Consider the following 16,308-nt stretch of genomic DNA (forward strand, 5'->3'; position numbering starts at 1 on the left):
ATATTTTTGTGGGTATTCCCAAGTGCTGGCACCCCATGTAGTTTCCGGTATAAACACAAGCATGAGAAAAAGGTTATTTCTGCTATATTTTATTGTCTACATTGAGCATGACATTAGCACTACAAATGAAGAATGGGAAGATCCAAGATTGTGAATGCAGCTCACCAATACCTATGTATTGCAAGCCCTATCAGTACTCACGCCGCACAGAACTGAAAGCATTACCAATGATCCCTATGATCCCTTGAGGCTGTGATGCTCTAAGCAGTCCTTGTGGCTTGGAAAATCCTTTTATCAATTACCTTCATGTTAGTTAAAAGACCTACTGGCATACACATGGTGTAGTAAATGTACATGTATTTCTTCCAAAGATATGGTCTTATTTTCACAGCTGCTTTGTCATATGAACATTAAAATAAACATGCACTATCCAGCACTGTGTGTGCAGAGGGAAACAAGCAATCCCATTCAAAAGAAGATTTGTGGTTGGTTGCACAGTTCCCCTAAGCAGAAGGAGAGAGAACAAACATTTGATGTTAATGACATTCTTTAATGTTTAAGTTTACAGGGAATGAAAGGACTGAAGAGACTAAACAGATTACCCTGTGTGTGTATGGATACAGCCTCTTCTTTTGCCTATTTGGGGCTATGTCACTGCAAACACAAGGGCTTTCTGCCATAATGTAGTCTTACAAGTTCTTGACAGTTACCACAGCATATGTCATATGGCAGGGATATGACAGGGATAGGATTAGATGACATAGCTGGCTTCTGATTCTCTTCTGTGGTCCTAGGAAAATGCCCTACCCCTGAAAAGATATTTAACTGCAGTGATGTCAAAGCATCCACTGAGATGTATTTCTGCTACATCTCCTTCCTTGGGTTCCCACTAATACATATTGAAAGAAAGACTTTAATGATTTTAATAGACTGATTCATTGATGAAAAATTGATGTAAAAACATTAGTTTGTTCCATCTTTTGACAACTGACCAATCTCACCAATCACCTCATCCAACTTCCTTCTTTACTGAAACAAATTCATACCTGAGTTCTGTTTTAGACAAGATACAGACCACAAGAGAGGATAATTTCAGCCCAGGATCTGGACAATGATGAGAGCTCACTAAGAAGAAGTTTTTCCCTGTGAGGGTGGTGAGATGCTGGCACAGGTTGCCCAGAGAAGTTGTGGCTGCCCCATCACCGGCAGTGTTCAAGGCCAGGTTGGATGGGGCTTGGAGCAACCTGGTCTAGTGGAAGGTGTCTCTGCCCGTGGCAGGGGTTTTGGAACTGGATGATCTGTAACATCTCTTCCAACCCAAAACATTCTGTGATTCTATGAAAAACAAGCTACCAAACAAACCAACAAAAAAAACCCAAACCAAACAAAAAACTAACAAACAATGACAAAAAAATCCCAAACCAAATCAAAACCTAAAAAGGACCCACAAAACCAAAATCAGAACCACAGGGAGCAAAGGACTGAAAGCAGCGATTAAACCACAAAACAAATAGCACCATAAATTTCATCCTGCAGATGATCTTTTCTGAGGTCCCCTTTTCACCACCCCTTTCATTAGCCCTGTCCCTGTCCATCACACTATAAAAAACAAAGCCAAAACCTCACCCTGTGTACCAGCACAAGCTGGCATAGGCATGAGGCAGTTTGCCAAGCCTGCCTCCTTCTGACTTTATGATCAGCTTGCCTCTTGACTCCAGGGGTGGTGTGCCTGATGTCTGCTCAGACATCCTGAGTTTGATGTGCTGCCATTGGCAAAGACCTATGAATTCCCCATGGAAACGAGTCCTCCAGTTTCTGAATGTAATGTTACTATCATTAGCGTTTTCCCATGAGGCTAAAGTGCAATGAGCTGCTTTTTTCTGTGGTTGGTTTTCAGCTAATGGGATTAATTGCAGAACAGACATGTAAGACACCTGTGATCTTAGATCCAGTCTCCAAAGTAAATGATTGGGCTTTGCTTGTTGAAGTAACTAGGTGTGCAAGGCTGCATGTCTGGTTAAAAGGTTAAAACTGGGATGATGAGTCTGACATAAATAAGAGCCGTGTGATGGTATGGGATCTTTGTTGTACTCATCATGGAGGAAATCCTGTGCTTCATCTTTCTTTTAAACTTGTTCATGTCATACAATCTATTGAGTTACAAGTCCTGAGGAAAAGAAGTGCAAAACACATCTGAGCTTAAAAGCTATCATGTGGGCTCCAGTAATTTGTTGCCCTTGCAGCATCTTATGGAAGATTTTCCAGTTGGGAATGAATGAGTCCTTCTAAAAAGAAGGCAGGTTTTGTGACATGCAACCCATAACTTCAGGTGGAGCTCAGGGTTTTGGAATGGTGAATGTCACATAGCCAGAAGCTCAAAGAAATATGTCAGGACACATTCAGTGGTGTATCATAGAAGCTCTTATGAGGCTTTGGATTTAAACGTGTCACATGTATGATGTGAGCATTACTACCTGCACCATTCACAAATCTTCTCTTCCAGCCTATCGAAGATTCTGTAACAGCTGCAAAAGCCATTCCTACACGATTTATAACAGCTTTGATCCGTTAACTTCAGTTGAGTTCCAGCTGAGTGACCCTAGCACGAGAAGAAAACAGCAGTCAGAGCAGATCTTTCAGCCTTATTCAAAGAGCCTTATTCTTAGTTTGGTCACCATATAATGATCAAGTTTCTATGCATCTCATAAATTTTACATGTAAAACTGCAGAGCACAAACAGGTGGGGCAGCGATCAGTGAGACCACACTTAACCATTGTTTTCCAGTTCACTGTAGAAGATGTGGAACACTTGTAAGAACTGAGGTGACAGTAGACCTGATTGGGATTAAAAGCTCCTGAACAACACTGCTTCAGACTGGCCCTTCCTTGAGTGGGAGATTGCAGAAAAGAAAGGAGGGTGAATGCAGGACAGCTGAGATGGAAAAGATATAGTATGCAGAAACAGAAAGTGGGAAGTTTCTGCTCTATTTCGAGAGTATGGGTACAAGGACCCAAGAAAAGGGTGAAGGCTTTTCAGCTAGTGGTGTGGCTGGGAACACAGGAGGGCTGTAAGGCAGGACATCATCTCTCTGTGGTTGATTTCTCCTGTGCTCAGAAGAGCAGGTCTTGTAAATAAAGAGATCGGCACCAAAGGTACTTAACTCCAAGACAAACATCATCTCTCCAGGTATGCTCAGATTGGTTTTAGATATGGCACTAAACACAGGACTTCAAGAATACCCACTTACATGGATTATCAAATGCACTAAGATGCTAACTCCTGAGAACACTGGTGCAGGGAGCACATACACCAAGATGAATTCACTAGTTTGCTGAGCACTGAGGGTAGCTTTGCATGACACTAAGCATTCCCCCACCCAGAAATCACTGAGCACAGTTCAGTGATGTCTGAACTATAAGATAGCTCTGAGTAGTACCAATACTTTTAGAAAGTTCTGCCTGGGGCCATCCATAGCCACATCTGTAGTTAACAGACATTCAGAGAGTCATTTCCTTGCTTGCTAACACTTTCAGTGTGCATGTGTGTATGTATGATGAGTATGGGGGTTTGTAATCAAAAGAATATAGCTGGTAGCAAACTAGATCCTCGTAACATATGTGAATTCATGACAATGTGTAAGTTAAAAGAGGAAAATATGGAGAAGTTAATAATGAGACCTTTCAGTTTAACTTCAGTTCCTAGGCACTATTAAAGCAAACACACACTTTTGTGTACACTGAAATCTACCTAAAGGTGAACAGTACCCAAGATGGATTTGCTAAGCTGTGTCAAACCAAATTACTTTCCTCCTACCCCAGAGTAGCAGATTTTGTGAAGAGCAGTATATATTCACTTTAATAAACGTTCCACTTCCTCTTTCCATCAGGCTAGAGAATCAAGGAATCACAGAATCAACTAGGCTGTTCAAGATAACATGAAATAAACTTTCAACAGAAAACACTTCTCAGTGGTGTGAGAACAGCACCATCAAAACACAAGAATAAATCAAAGAGAGTTCCATGTCCTCCTTTCTGAAACTCACCATATTTAGAAATATCTTGAGCTACAAAGTAGGCAATGTACTTCTTAAACGTACAGGTAATGTGAGGCTGAGGGGGACTGCTGGGATGCTTTAGAGAATGGGGTTAGAAGGTGAATGTCTGTACAAACGAAAGAAATGACCTGGAGGACTGGTAACTGAGGAAGGGATGGCAGACATCTGCAGAGCCTCAGGGTTACTCTGCAGTTGCCAATGCTCTGACAATTTACAGATAAACAAAGGGCTTCATTTTCTGACCTGTGTGACTCTGTGAATTACAGGTAAAGAGAGGGTCAGTGTAAATTTCTGCATCTTGGAATGAATCAAGTTATTAATGGAAGTGAAAACAGCCTAGGAGCTTGCAACAAGATGCAAAATGTTCAGAGTTCCTGTATTTGGGGGCTGTAACACTGTGTTTGTAATTATAAATAGTAATAACCACCTGATAAATAACTCTCCTGGATGACTAATGACATGACTTCAGAGGGTATCAGTATTTTGGACTGAGAAGTAAATGTTAAAGAGTCTCAGATCTTAACACAGTGTTCACAATAATGGTAATCCTAGCAGTGACAATAATGTTCTTTACAATCCCTACCCATGCTAATCTCTTGAAGAAGCAACAGATATAAACAGAGTGAAATGCCAGAGTGAAAATATACGTGGAATTGAGTTCAGCACTCAAAGATTGTACCAACATGCCACAACTATTAATTCTTTCCTTGCAGCAGTGGGAGCAGAAAGGTTTGTTCCACTGGCTGTTGGCCAGGTCAGTTCACTGCCAGCCAAGGGGAGAGAATAGCCAGAGTGACCTCTTGCCAGCAGTCCACCATGCAGTCCCAGCACATGAATAAATTGTAACAGCTGCCCCTGGAAAACAACATGGTTGCACTTACTGAGAGCAATGAGGGAAGACAAAATCCCTAACAAACACCCTGAGAAATGTATAGCATCCAAAAGCTGCCACCCAGAAGCACGCGTTATGATGACACCCTCCTTAATTAAATGAAGACTTTCAGTTTAGCACTACAATTACAAAGCCAGAAATGTTCCCAGAGTCTCAGACAGTTTGAAATGGAAAGACAGTTTTATGCATTGCATATTTGTTACCTGATGTCATCTGTGCTCACAGAGTTTGTGATCAATATAATGCCAGAAGAGACACCAGACATATCACAGATTCATAAAAATCAGTATCTAACAAATATACATGACAGCAAGTGTGTTATTGATGTATTGCAGTCTGAATAGGCTAATTAATGATGGACAGACATAATGAGAAACCTGAGATCACAGGAAAAACTAGAATAATAAACCAACAATATCGTTATCAATATCAAATGAAGAAATTGCTTAATAAATACATTTCATCAGACTGAATTACAGAATTACCATTAATAAATGGTTTCAGTAATTCACCTTCTATCTAGCCTAAGGTCCCAAGGGAAGTTATAGCCAAGACAGTTTCTGACCTTACTGGTGGTAGATGTTCATATCTGCCGAATGTAAGCATCTGCCTTGCTCCTCCACCCTTCTTGTGGAAAATTAATGCCAAGTTCTCCAGCTCATTGTAAAGACATAGGGATTTACACGCCACACTAAAATCCTGTATTTTTCAGCACATTATGGTGGCTCTGCTTATTGCCTGCCCATAATTTCCTCTTTCACAGAGGAAAGCCCCTCAACAAGCATGCTACAATAGGTAAAAGTTACTCAGCATTATGGAAATCACTACTTTTTAACTCAGGAAACCCTACAGGCTCATGAAATAATAGCTTGCTGATCACTTTCAGAAAATCAGTAAAGGTGCTTTAGGTACCTGTGCACACAGCACGTATATGTGTTGCTCCATACCCACATCCTCCGGAAAGGGAAAAAATGTAACGTCTTAGGCAAAAGTAAAGTTTCTAAGTCAGAGTGAGAGTTGAACTTTTAAAACAAACATGTATGTCTCCAGCCTAAAGCAAAAAAAATATAATTCTGATGGTCTTTTATTAAAAATTTTAAGAATAGAAAAAAAAACTCTTTCTGATCCCCTGCCCTTCAGCCTTCATTTATTTTGTGCTGAAATACACGAAAGCCCCATATTACTTTATATTTTTATAACTATTTTTATACATTTTTCTAAACAAACCCATTCCAATACAAGATTAGTGGGAAAGGTCATCTCTGTTGTTCCTATTGCGTAAAATGTAAGTCTCTGGTATGAAAAGCTGTATTTATAATCCAAGGAAAAGAACAGGGATTGTCTGATGTGCTACTGAAAGTTAACAGGTCCCAAGTTTAGGCTGTGGATAATGTCATTCTTCAATAAACAGCCACTGTTTCTTCAAACCCAGCTGTCTTTGGTATATCAAATCTGTCAGAGGTGCTTACAGCAGTGTATAGGTTATAAGAATACACAACATATATTCTCATTGAGACATGTCCAACCACATACCTTACATAATTTTCATACTTTCTGTCAAATTTAGATTATTATACACCACATACTGTTTTCAGAATAAACATCTATTTCCAGGAGTGATGTAAGGTTATCAAATGAAGCCACACATCTAAGAAACCATGTTTTCTTAGATAATGAATTGAAAGCATTAATTCAGAAGTTCAGAAAAGATTTATAGTCAGTATCTTCAAAGGTGGGAGCTTAAACATAAACTCCTAATTCATGTTTAACTCATACTTGCATGTAAAGGAAAGCAATTATGATTTTCAGTTACTGCTGGCAGTGAATACTTCTGGATTTCAGAGGTTACTCAGAACACTTGAAAATCAACCAGAATCTACTTAAAGGTCCCCCTAAAAGCACAGAAACCTAATTCTGAGGAGCTAGAAATGTTGCAGAATTAAAAACCAATACCTAGGTACACGGGTGGTAATTCCACAAAGCTAGCACCCATCTCTGCAGGCATGAATAAATAAATACCTAGACCCTGTGTATTTATTGGCTTCTTGAAGGCCAGATGAAACACAGATTTGGGACAACAGCAGCTTGCTGCATGCAGAGAGAATATGAAAATAGTTTTCCAGTGGAGAGGGGTTAGACGTGTATCTATTTAATGGGAGGCACGATCCTCAAGGACCACTCTGAAAACAGTATGGAATAAAGCAGAGGAAATACAGCAGGTGGACTGAACAGGGAGGAAAAATTGAAAAGGGAGAATGCAAAAATCAGACCAAGAATGAAGCAAAACACCACCAAAATTATTAATTATTACCAGGGCACATTATCCATTTAGTACAAGAAGGAAAGCAATGAACTAGAAAAAACTAGAATATGAAGATTTTGTTAACTCTTTTTCTTCTTTCTTTCATTACTGTGTTCTGAGTTGAAGTTCAGTTTGTAACTGCTTCGGGATAACAATTCTTCACAGTCCTCTTTTGCTAACTATCTCATTTATAAAGGCTTAATGGATATTAAGTATTAATCAGAACAGTGTGATCTCCACCCAAGGTAAATTAATCTGGCATTATTGCAGCGTCTTCTTTCCCCTAATTTGCCGGACCCCCCAGATGTGAGCTATGGCTCGAGCCACTACCTGAACACTGTCTGCCATTCAGCTCCCAGTGAAAGGTATACAACTCATGCAGGCTGTGCTTGTGCTCTTCATTCAGCTTTCTGCTCCTGCATCTTGCTTTAGCTCGACATTTCTTAAGGCAAGGTAGAAATTTAGACAAACAAACCTTCCTGTCTTTTTCAGTTTGAGTACAGTTGAACTTCTCCACTTCTGCCCCTAACACTTACACTTTACAATAATAATGCCTGGGCCGGGAATTTGCCTGTGAGGTTGGCAGTCCTCAGAGGGCAGGGTGGTCACCAGGATAGTGGGTACACCCCAGCTGCTCTGATGGGTTCACTTATCATAGGGCTGCAACGTTTGGATGACAATGTTTGACGATATCTAACTGGCAGAGGCACACCAAGACACTTGGAGCACAAGGCAAAATGTGCTTATTTTCCAGCAGATGGTAAGTGAAAAACATAATTCCATTTGTTGATGGTGCCTTAGATCAGTTAAGCCAAAGGGTATCCTAATTTATATAAGTTTTATACACTCATGATGGAAGAAAATGTGATCTCTGACTAAATACCTTCCATGTAAGATTTTAGAATTTTTTGTGTAATCAGCTCCATCCCCGGCAGTGTTCGAGGCCAGGCTGGAGGGGGCTTTGTGCAACCTGGTCTAGTGGAAGGTGTTCCTGCCCACGACAGGGCGGTTGGAACTGGATGAGCTGTAAGGTCCCTTCCAACCCAAACCATTCTGTGATTCTATCTGTGAAACACTCAATATATAAATACCGCGAGTGTTGTTGTAGAATATTGATGCCATCTTCCATCAGTTTAAGACTGTGTTTTGAGCACACCAGATTTTTCACGGCACAATAAAGTCAGCCCAGGGGATGGCAATATGTTGGTACCTAAAATACTACCCATGTAGTCTGTCTCTCCCCTTTGTGAACACCACGTAGTCTCAGTGCCCTGACGACTGCCAGAGGGATCGCCTGATGTGGCTCCGGACACCTAACTCATAGCAAGGATCACACCTGTACTCCATGCAGTCAGCAAGAACCTGACTTTCCAACCAATTCCGAAGCAATTTGCTTTATTTCTTCAGTAATACTAACAGCAGCCCATGTTTTCCATGTACAGTGAATCAAATCGCGGTGCCCCCTGGCCCCGGCCAGCCCAGCGACAACCCTCACCCCTCTACCGCCTCATACTCCCTACAAACAGCCAACACCGCCCTACGCCATCACCTCCCTGTGCCCAAGCCAGCAGCCTATCCCCGCCCTTGTGGGCGGAGCCTTGTGCATCTGTAGACCAATCAGACACAGCGGTATCCGCCCCCCGCGGGAAGTGCTCTCAAGCGATGGAGGGGAAGGCTGTCATTCACGTGACGTCACGCTGCGCAGCGGCATGGGCGGGTGGGCAGAGGTACGGACGCAGCTGGTTTGGGTTCGCTGTCGTGGGGTTGTTGTACTCAGCAGTCTGTGTGACGGGGACACCCGCCGGGGGGGACAGCGGGTGAAGGTGGCTCTCCTCGGCCGCAGCAAGGGGTTCGTGAGGCCCCGAGCGCGGGGCGAGCCCCGGGGGGTCACCGGCAGTCGGAAAGACTCGGGCTACTCTGCGCAGGCCGCAGTGGAGCAGCCGGCCGCGGGTCCCTGGGTCTGCTTTGCCTCTGTGGGGTCCTGCAAGAATTGCTGTGCCCCTCGGGAGAGCCCCGAGAGCCGGGGGATGGATTCGCTGCCGCTCTGCCCTCCCCTCCCTTCCCAGCAGATGCGCGGAGGTGGATGCTGGCTGAACCCGGTGCAGGCTGGTGCGTTCACTGAGCAGCGGCCTGGGGCTCGGGCAGCAGCAGCCCCGACTGACAAGCCGCCTGCCATGACTCTGTTCGGCTGCTGTCTTCTGGCGGCCTTCCCCGCTTTCAGCTGGCAGAGGCCTCTCTGAGGCCACTGACAACCTCCTCCTGCCCCGACCTGTGCTTCTGTAGGACCATTACCAAGCAGAGAGACCCTCTGGGAGGCAGCTGTGGAATGAAATAGTACTTCCTCTCTGCCCTGGGGTGTTTTAACTTTGAGCCGCTGCAGCACATACGGGGACACTCGTTCTGCAGCCCTCTGTCATTCAGCAGATCATCAGCTGGCCTGATGCCTCGTTCAGCTACTCCAGATGTCTGTCGCGACGAGGCTTTCTGCCAGCCTGAAGCTGGCTTTATGTGAACCTGTGCCGTCTCCTGTCCTTGATGAAAGCTCAGTCTTTGACTGTATAATCATAGAATGGTTTGGCTTGGAAGGGGTGTTAAAAATACATGCTTCCAACACCCCTTGCCCTGGGCAGGAACACCTTCCACCAGAGCAGGTTTCTATACAGAGGTGCCATATGCAGGCATCTGCTCCACAGTGTGCATACCACTGTGTCACTTGACAGTGTTTTCTGGGCTGTCTTCATGTCATGTAGTTCTGTGCTTCAGGCTGCTAGTTAGAGGGTAAATGCTTATCTTACAATATCAGGTATACATGAAGTATGTATATGTATCTTGTGACATCTGCCATCAGTTATTATTGAGCACGTTATGAGGAAAAAAAATGTTTTCCTTATAGTTGCCTGCAATTTCTAAACCTAGTGTATTCAAATCCATTTTTCATACTATTTGTAGTGTTTTCCCTTGGTAGTGAAGCTTGTACATCGATCCTACAGCTACAGTATGAAATAGTTGCTGTCAGCATGGGGTTCTCTTAATCATATATACTCCATATGGCTCTACAGACCCAAAGTAATTTGGTTGTAATAAATGTGTAGACATTTCCTTAATTCTTATAGTTAATAATACCAGTGGGACATGTGAGATAAAAATACTTTTTCCACTGTAGGAAACTGTAGTTATAGAAGAATTCATATTTCTTACTTATTTTTAAGTCTTACAGAGAGTTAATGTTTCTTACTGTGGAAGACTTAATATTCAAGTCAAATATGGCAGTTAGCTCTCAAATAGCTATACAGAGAAGGTTGAGAGTTTATGCCTTGAAGAATCCTTTGAAGCTGGGGATGATTCCTTCTCTAATGGAAAAAATAAGGTGTGGAGTGATAATATTATCCATTATTGCATGGAACACATTTGAGCCAGAGGTAGAGTTACTCATTTAGTACTCCTAAACAGAAGAAATGAAATTGGACTTGAAGTTTTGGCTTCTTTCTTAATTGTCTGATTGCTCTTTGTTATAATGTGTAGACTGGAAACATGTTTTTTTTTTAATTATAATGGGTTTTGTTTCATTTGCAGGTTAAAGTGAAAATACCTTTTGGAAACAAGTATCTCGATGCTGTCTTTTCTGTTCCAGAGAAGAAACCAACATATGGAGTGATTCTTACCCATGGAGCTGGAGGAGATATGAACTTCCCTCACTTAGTGTCTTTGGCAGCCTGTCTTGCATCCCGTGGAGTCCTGTGCCTACGATTTACTTGTAAAGGCCTTAACATTGCTTATAGGGCTAAGGCCTTCAACACAGTTGTGGTAAGAAGTGACCAAATTCTGCCCTGGGTGTCATCTTCTGGGTTTCTTAAATCATGACCACAGATTAGTCAAGCAACAGCAGGAAAAGCAGAAGTGATGATTAGTTAAATGGAGCACTGCTTGTGAACAGCAACAGTAGGATCAATTTTTATATGGGCAGTAGCATATATATGGGTTTGGGTGCCAGGAGAGAAAGAAGAGCTTGAGAAAAGGATGTGAAGAAAGCAAGGGTGTTTTATGAGAGAGTTTACAGCTTGAAAAAAGGGAAGTATTTAGGATGGAAACAGGAGATGGGTGTTCTGCAAGGACTTGGTGAGGGGAGGGGAATTAAGGGAAACAGCTTTGGAAGCAGTTTATATAGGAAAACCAACCTGAGAATTGTGCTGAGCCTCTGGGGGTCGGTAGCTGGGAGAGCAAGACTTTGGGGAAGGAGTAGGGGACTCCAGGTCACAGGAGGAGTTGAAGCACAAGAGATTAGGAGTAGCATATGAGAGGCCTATAACCTAAATAGTCTTTTGATTTCAAAAACAGTTTAAACTGTTACATGTGTGTGTTTACTTTGCTGCTGCTGCCTTATTTAAGATGTTCTTATGTACCTAGGTTCTGTTAAAATGAGCAATGTTTCGTTATGATAGTACCAGTTTAGAGTATCTTCCTGTTCTGGAACATGTAGGAAGGAGGGGAAATTTTTTCCTGATTATCTAGCTGCTTTTACTGGGGCATGGGAAGGCAGCTTGAGCACTTTGCATTGAGCATCAGACATTTTTATAGGGGAATTACGTGCAGTTATTAAGGAATTAATTGTGATTTTATGTACATTAATTTGAAGTTAGACTTTGCTAGAGATGTTCTCTAGTCTTGTATGAAGAACATATTGTTAGTGAGTTTATACTAATTTGCTGCTGTGCAAAGGCAATTCAAAGGCATCTGCTAAAATAACATCTGGTTAGTTACCTCCTGAAAACTGAAAAATTTGTTGCTGAATTTTATCTTTTCTGTCAGAAATAACTGACAGATAACTGACTGTGTCTTAATCTTTTCATTGAAAATACATGACCTCTGTGAAGGGCACTTTTGCTAGCTTAATTTTGCCTTTCTACAAGCTAAGAGTGTGCTTCTGGTTTGTTACTGTAAGTTGATACACAGTAATTGTTTATGTTTTGGTAACTGGATAGGGCGTCTGATATTTTAAACTTGGCTGAGAGCTAATGTGAAATTGCTTATGTTTATTATGTTGTTGGTGCAAAATGTTAGGAAATTATTTGTATGAAAAAAGAGAGCAACTTGTATGTATCTGGTTTTTGCTTAATCTGCAGTGCTGAAAGAGCTTCATGTTTTGTGCTTAGTAGCTAGAAACAAAACAATCCCTAGCTTTCCGGCTGTCTTAATTCCAACTTGTAATGCTTCTCTTTATCTGATTTCTTTAGGAATACCTAAAGCTTTCTGATGATTATAAACTTTCAGGTGTCTTCCTTGCAGGTATTGTTTTTATTATCTGTAAATTTCACTCCTATACTGTCTCTAAAGATAATATGTAATTACTCCATTGTTGAAGTCTGTCCTACTTTGGTAGGAGGTGGATGAACAGATGCAGATGACAGGTTTCAGTCTGAGGTGGCACTAAAAGCTTGCTGTCTGACATGGAAACAAGCTGAATGAAGCCCCACTGGTCAGTTGCCTAGGGAGAGCAGTCCAGCCCTTTGTTGACAGCTTAATGTTCTAACCTTCATTAATTGATTAGTGGTCCACTGGGAGCAGTGGTGCAAAGCCTGCTGGCAGCTCTTTGGGTCTCTTAACCTGGAGCTGAATGCTACCAGCCCAGTAGCTGGTGGCTGCACAGGGCAGGTGTGTAGCTCGGCTGTCTCACTGCTGCTGGGGTCACACATGGGAACATCCAACCTGCTGCTGTTTTCAGATTCCAGACCTGTTGACCCTCCTTGTGATGCCACAGATTTCACTCCAGGAGCAGGAAGGAGAGAGCATTAGTACAACCATGTACTTTGGGAGAAAACTTCCTTGTCACTTATAAGTTGCAGGGCATGTGTTCTTTGATAATCAGTCTGTACCTTTTAACTGCAGGTCTTGAAGAATTCTGGTTACTGATATATGGAAAACCATTTTCCCAAAATAGGTTTTGGTAGTTTTGGTAGATGAAACCTAGTGGCTGGTAAAAAAAAACAGTTATGTGAAAAGGGAAATAGATGGGTGTGATTAGGAATAACTTGATACAGGAAACTCTGAAAATTCTCTGACTAATCTGCGCTGATGCAAGATAATCCCACTGGAATCAGCCACTTCTAACACTCAGTTGCAGAGCATTGTCAGCTCATATGCCTTCTCTTTGAGGAGATATTTTGATACCACCTTGCTGTTGTAAACTGACCTCACACTACAAGTTCACACTTCAGTATTTTATCCCTCCCTTCTACTTGTAGGCTGAAGTTTGGGGTGTGCATAAACACTTGCTGGATTTATTTGGGAAGTAAGATGCATAAATATTTGGTTTTAATTTGAGCCAATTAAGGTTGTAAAAACAAAAATTGTGCAAGATACTAGCACTGCTATCTCAGATTTCAAGGGTCTGGAGTACAGGACCTGTCTCTCTCTTCCTTCTGCCCCTAGGATGGGCTTTGTTCTTTCCAGTATTGCAAAGGATCCCTCTCTATTTATTTTTCCTTCCCTGCCCCCCTTCTTTTTTTAAGGGGGGATGTAAAATCATCATATAATCAGACAAATATTTTAGAAGAAAATATTGAAATTAAGATTAATACTTTTCATGGAGTAGATGAATAAAATTATCTCTAGCATTTTTTACTACTGCTGGCTGAAATACACTCATTTTTAGTTGTTTACTCAAACAGAATGTAGATGAGGTGACAGCAGATGTACTTTTTTCCTTTATTTTAACATGGGAGAAAGGCCGCTCCATGGGCTCACGAGCTGCTGCATCTGTGGTACGTCAGCTTAGCCACGGTGATGATGATGATGACTTCGTTCAAGGTCTTGTATGTTTATCTTACCCATTGCATCGACCAAGACTTCAGTCCAAGCTCCGGGATGAAGATTTATTATTGATCAGGTGTCCAGTGCTGTTTGTCTCAGGATCAGCAGATGAGATGTGTGAAAAAGTGAGTACCCTTGTAAATCCTGCTGTGAAGGGGCAGTAGGGAGGAATGAGTCCCAGTGACATCTGTACTGGTGTGCATGGCTGTGACTTTGTTTAACAGCCTTCTCTCTCTCTCTCTCTGTATATATATATATATATATATATATATATATATATATATCTCCTGAAGGAAGCCTTGGGTAGGAAACGTCATTGGACATCAGGAAGCGTGGTGGTGCTTTCTTGTGCTGCTTAAAACAGCAAATACAGTGGCTTTCTGCCTTGTTCTCTTGCAAAATGGTACCTGTTGTTCTTGAACAGTTCAGCTTGAATTTGGGAACATGTGCAATTGGCATTTCCATGCTTGGGCAGTTTCTAAGGAGTCAATGCTTTCATGAGGAGTTTTCACCAAAATAAGTCAGGCTAACAAAGAGCAGATCCTTGGAGTGCCCTCTTAATGGGGAAAGCTCTTAAGACTTTTTGAGCTGGTTCTTAGATGTGTTTGCTGAGAGAGTTGAAGGGAGTTAAGGCCAGTCTCCATATAATTATATTGCAAAGTTCTGACATTTTATTGCTGGCGCAACCCTTCGGCAGCAAGAGTAGATTCCTTCATCATTGTGGGGAAGGAGCCTGCACAGGGTTGTCACTTGCAGCTTTAGAAGTTCTGACTTCCTGCAATTCTGCTTTTGAGGGGGAGTGAACCTTTGAGCACATTCCATTAGTGAACACAGGATCATCACATCTTTTCTGTTAAGGTGTTTTTAATGTGCATGCAGATCTGTTTTGTTTTTGAGAGCTGCCTGTTAACGTGTTGCACAGGCAAAGCAGGAGAGATGCAGGAGTTGCAGTTTGTAGCAGCTGTGATCCTCTGACTTTTTCATTCTTACTTTCTGTTCAGCAACTGCTAGAAGGTGTGGTAAACAAAATGAAAGCCCCTATAAAAATCCACTGGATTGATAAAGCAAACCATGGGATGGCAGTCAAAGGACGAACAGCAGAAGATGTCATGGAAGAAATAAATGCCCAAGTGTTTTCATGGCTTAGAAAGAATATGGAACTGGAGCACAAATGATTTGCAGTTTTTAAGCAATGTCTTCACTTAGTTTTTCCTTAGTGTGGCAAATTCGGTTGCTTTTTCTGAGAGGTGTATTTTTTTAAACATGTTTTCAGAGGTCTAAGTGTAAATGCAAATAAAACTTTTTTTGTATGAATGAAAAATAATGCAAAACAATAAAGACCTTTTTAAAGGACGGAAAGTTCACAAAATATTTTAAATCAGGGCAGCATCATTTTTCATGTTTCTGTGCAAATAACTGTACACCACTTACTAATGCAGGCCACTCAATAAATGCTTTTGGCTAGTGTTTGAGTATCTTAAGACCATCTAGTTCCAACCCCCTGCCACAGACAGGGATGCCCCACACTAGACCACGTTGCCCAGGCCTCTTTCCAGCCTGGCCTTGAACACTGCCAGGATGTGAGCATTCACCACTTCCCTGGGCAACCCATTCCAGTGCCTCACCACCCTTACAGTAAAGAATTTCTTCCTTATATCTAACTTGAACTTCCCCTGTTTAAAAGTTTAAACCCATTATCCCTTGTCCTATAGCTACAGTCCCTGAAGAGTCCCTCCCCAGCATCCCTAAAGGCCCCCTTCAGATACTGGAAGGCTGCTATGAGGTCTCCATGCAGCCTTCTCTTCTCCAGGCTGAACAGCCCCAACTTTCTCAGCCTGTCTTCATACAGGAGGTGCTCAAGTGCTCTGATCATCCTTGTGGCCCGCCTCTGGACTTGTTCCAACAGTTCCATGTCCTTTTTATGCTGAGGACACCAGAACTGCACACAATACTCCAGTGAGGTCTCATGAGAGCAGAGTAGAGGGGCAGGATCACTTCCTTCAACCTGCTGGTCACGCTCCTTTTGATGCAGCCCTCGTTGGTAAATCTTCAATTTGGACTGGAAGCATATTCATTAACTTTAGAATTTGATAAGTTTAGACTAGACTTTAAATTCACCTATGGATCATTTTCAGATGACATTGATATGCCCAGAAGTAACAGCTGAATTACTTAGCATCAGTGGAAAGCAGGTGTTCTAAAATCAGAGTAGACTAGACTGTTGAAACAATGATCAGTTTAGTTTCAGTGGT

General features: G+C 42.0%; 1 protein-coding gene across 1 annotated transcript; it reads left to right on the forward strand.

Moving 5' to 3' along the window:
- Window positions 1-8,889: 8,889 nt before the first annotated feature.
- On the forward strand, window positions 8,890-15,409 carry TEX30 (testis expressed 30). The gene is made up of 5 exons (XM_057400340.1): window positions 8,890-8,976; window positions 10,823-11,053; window positions 12,481-12,532; window positions 13,973-14,181; window positions 15,058-15,409. The coding sequence occupies exons 1-5, from the start codon at window positions 8,959-8,961 to the stop codon at window positions 15,229-15,231; spliced, it is 684 nt and encodes a 227-aa protein (XP_057256323.1). The 5' UTR covers window positions 8,890-8,958; the 3' UTR covers window positions 15,232-15,409.
- The last annotated feature ends 899 nt before the right edge of the window (window positions 15,410-16,308 follow it).

Source organism: Pezoporus wallicus, unplaced genomic scaffold (genome assembly GCF_028554395.1).
Source record: "Pezoporus wallicus isolate ANWC-B61680 ecotype Strahan unplaced genomic scaffold, APGP_CSIRO_Pwel_v1 contig_6846, whole genome shotgun sequence".
Lineage (NCBI taxonomy): Eukaryota > Metazoa > Chordata > Aves > Psittaciformes > Psittacidae > Pezoporus > Pezoporus wallicus.

Coding starts and splice junctions, on each gene's coding strand:
- TEX30 (XM_057400340.1), top strand. Junction 11,054..12,480: donor AGGCCTTCAACACAGTTGTG/GTAAGAAGTGAC, acceptor TGATTTCTTTAG/GAATACCTAAAGCTTTCTGA. Junction 12,533..13,972: donor TTCAGGTGTCTTCCTTGCAG/GTATTGTTTTTA, acceptor CATGGGAGAAAG/GCCGCTCCATGGGCTCACGA.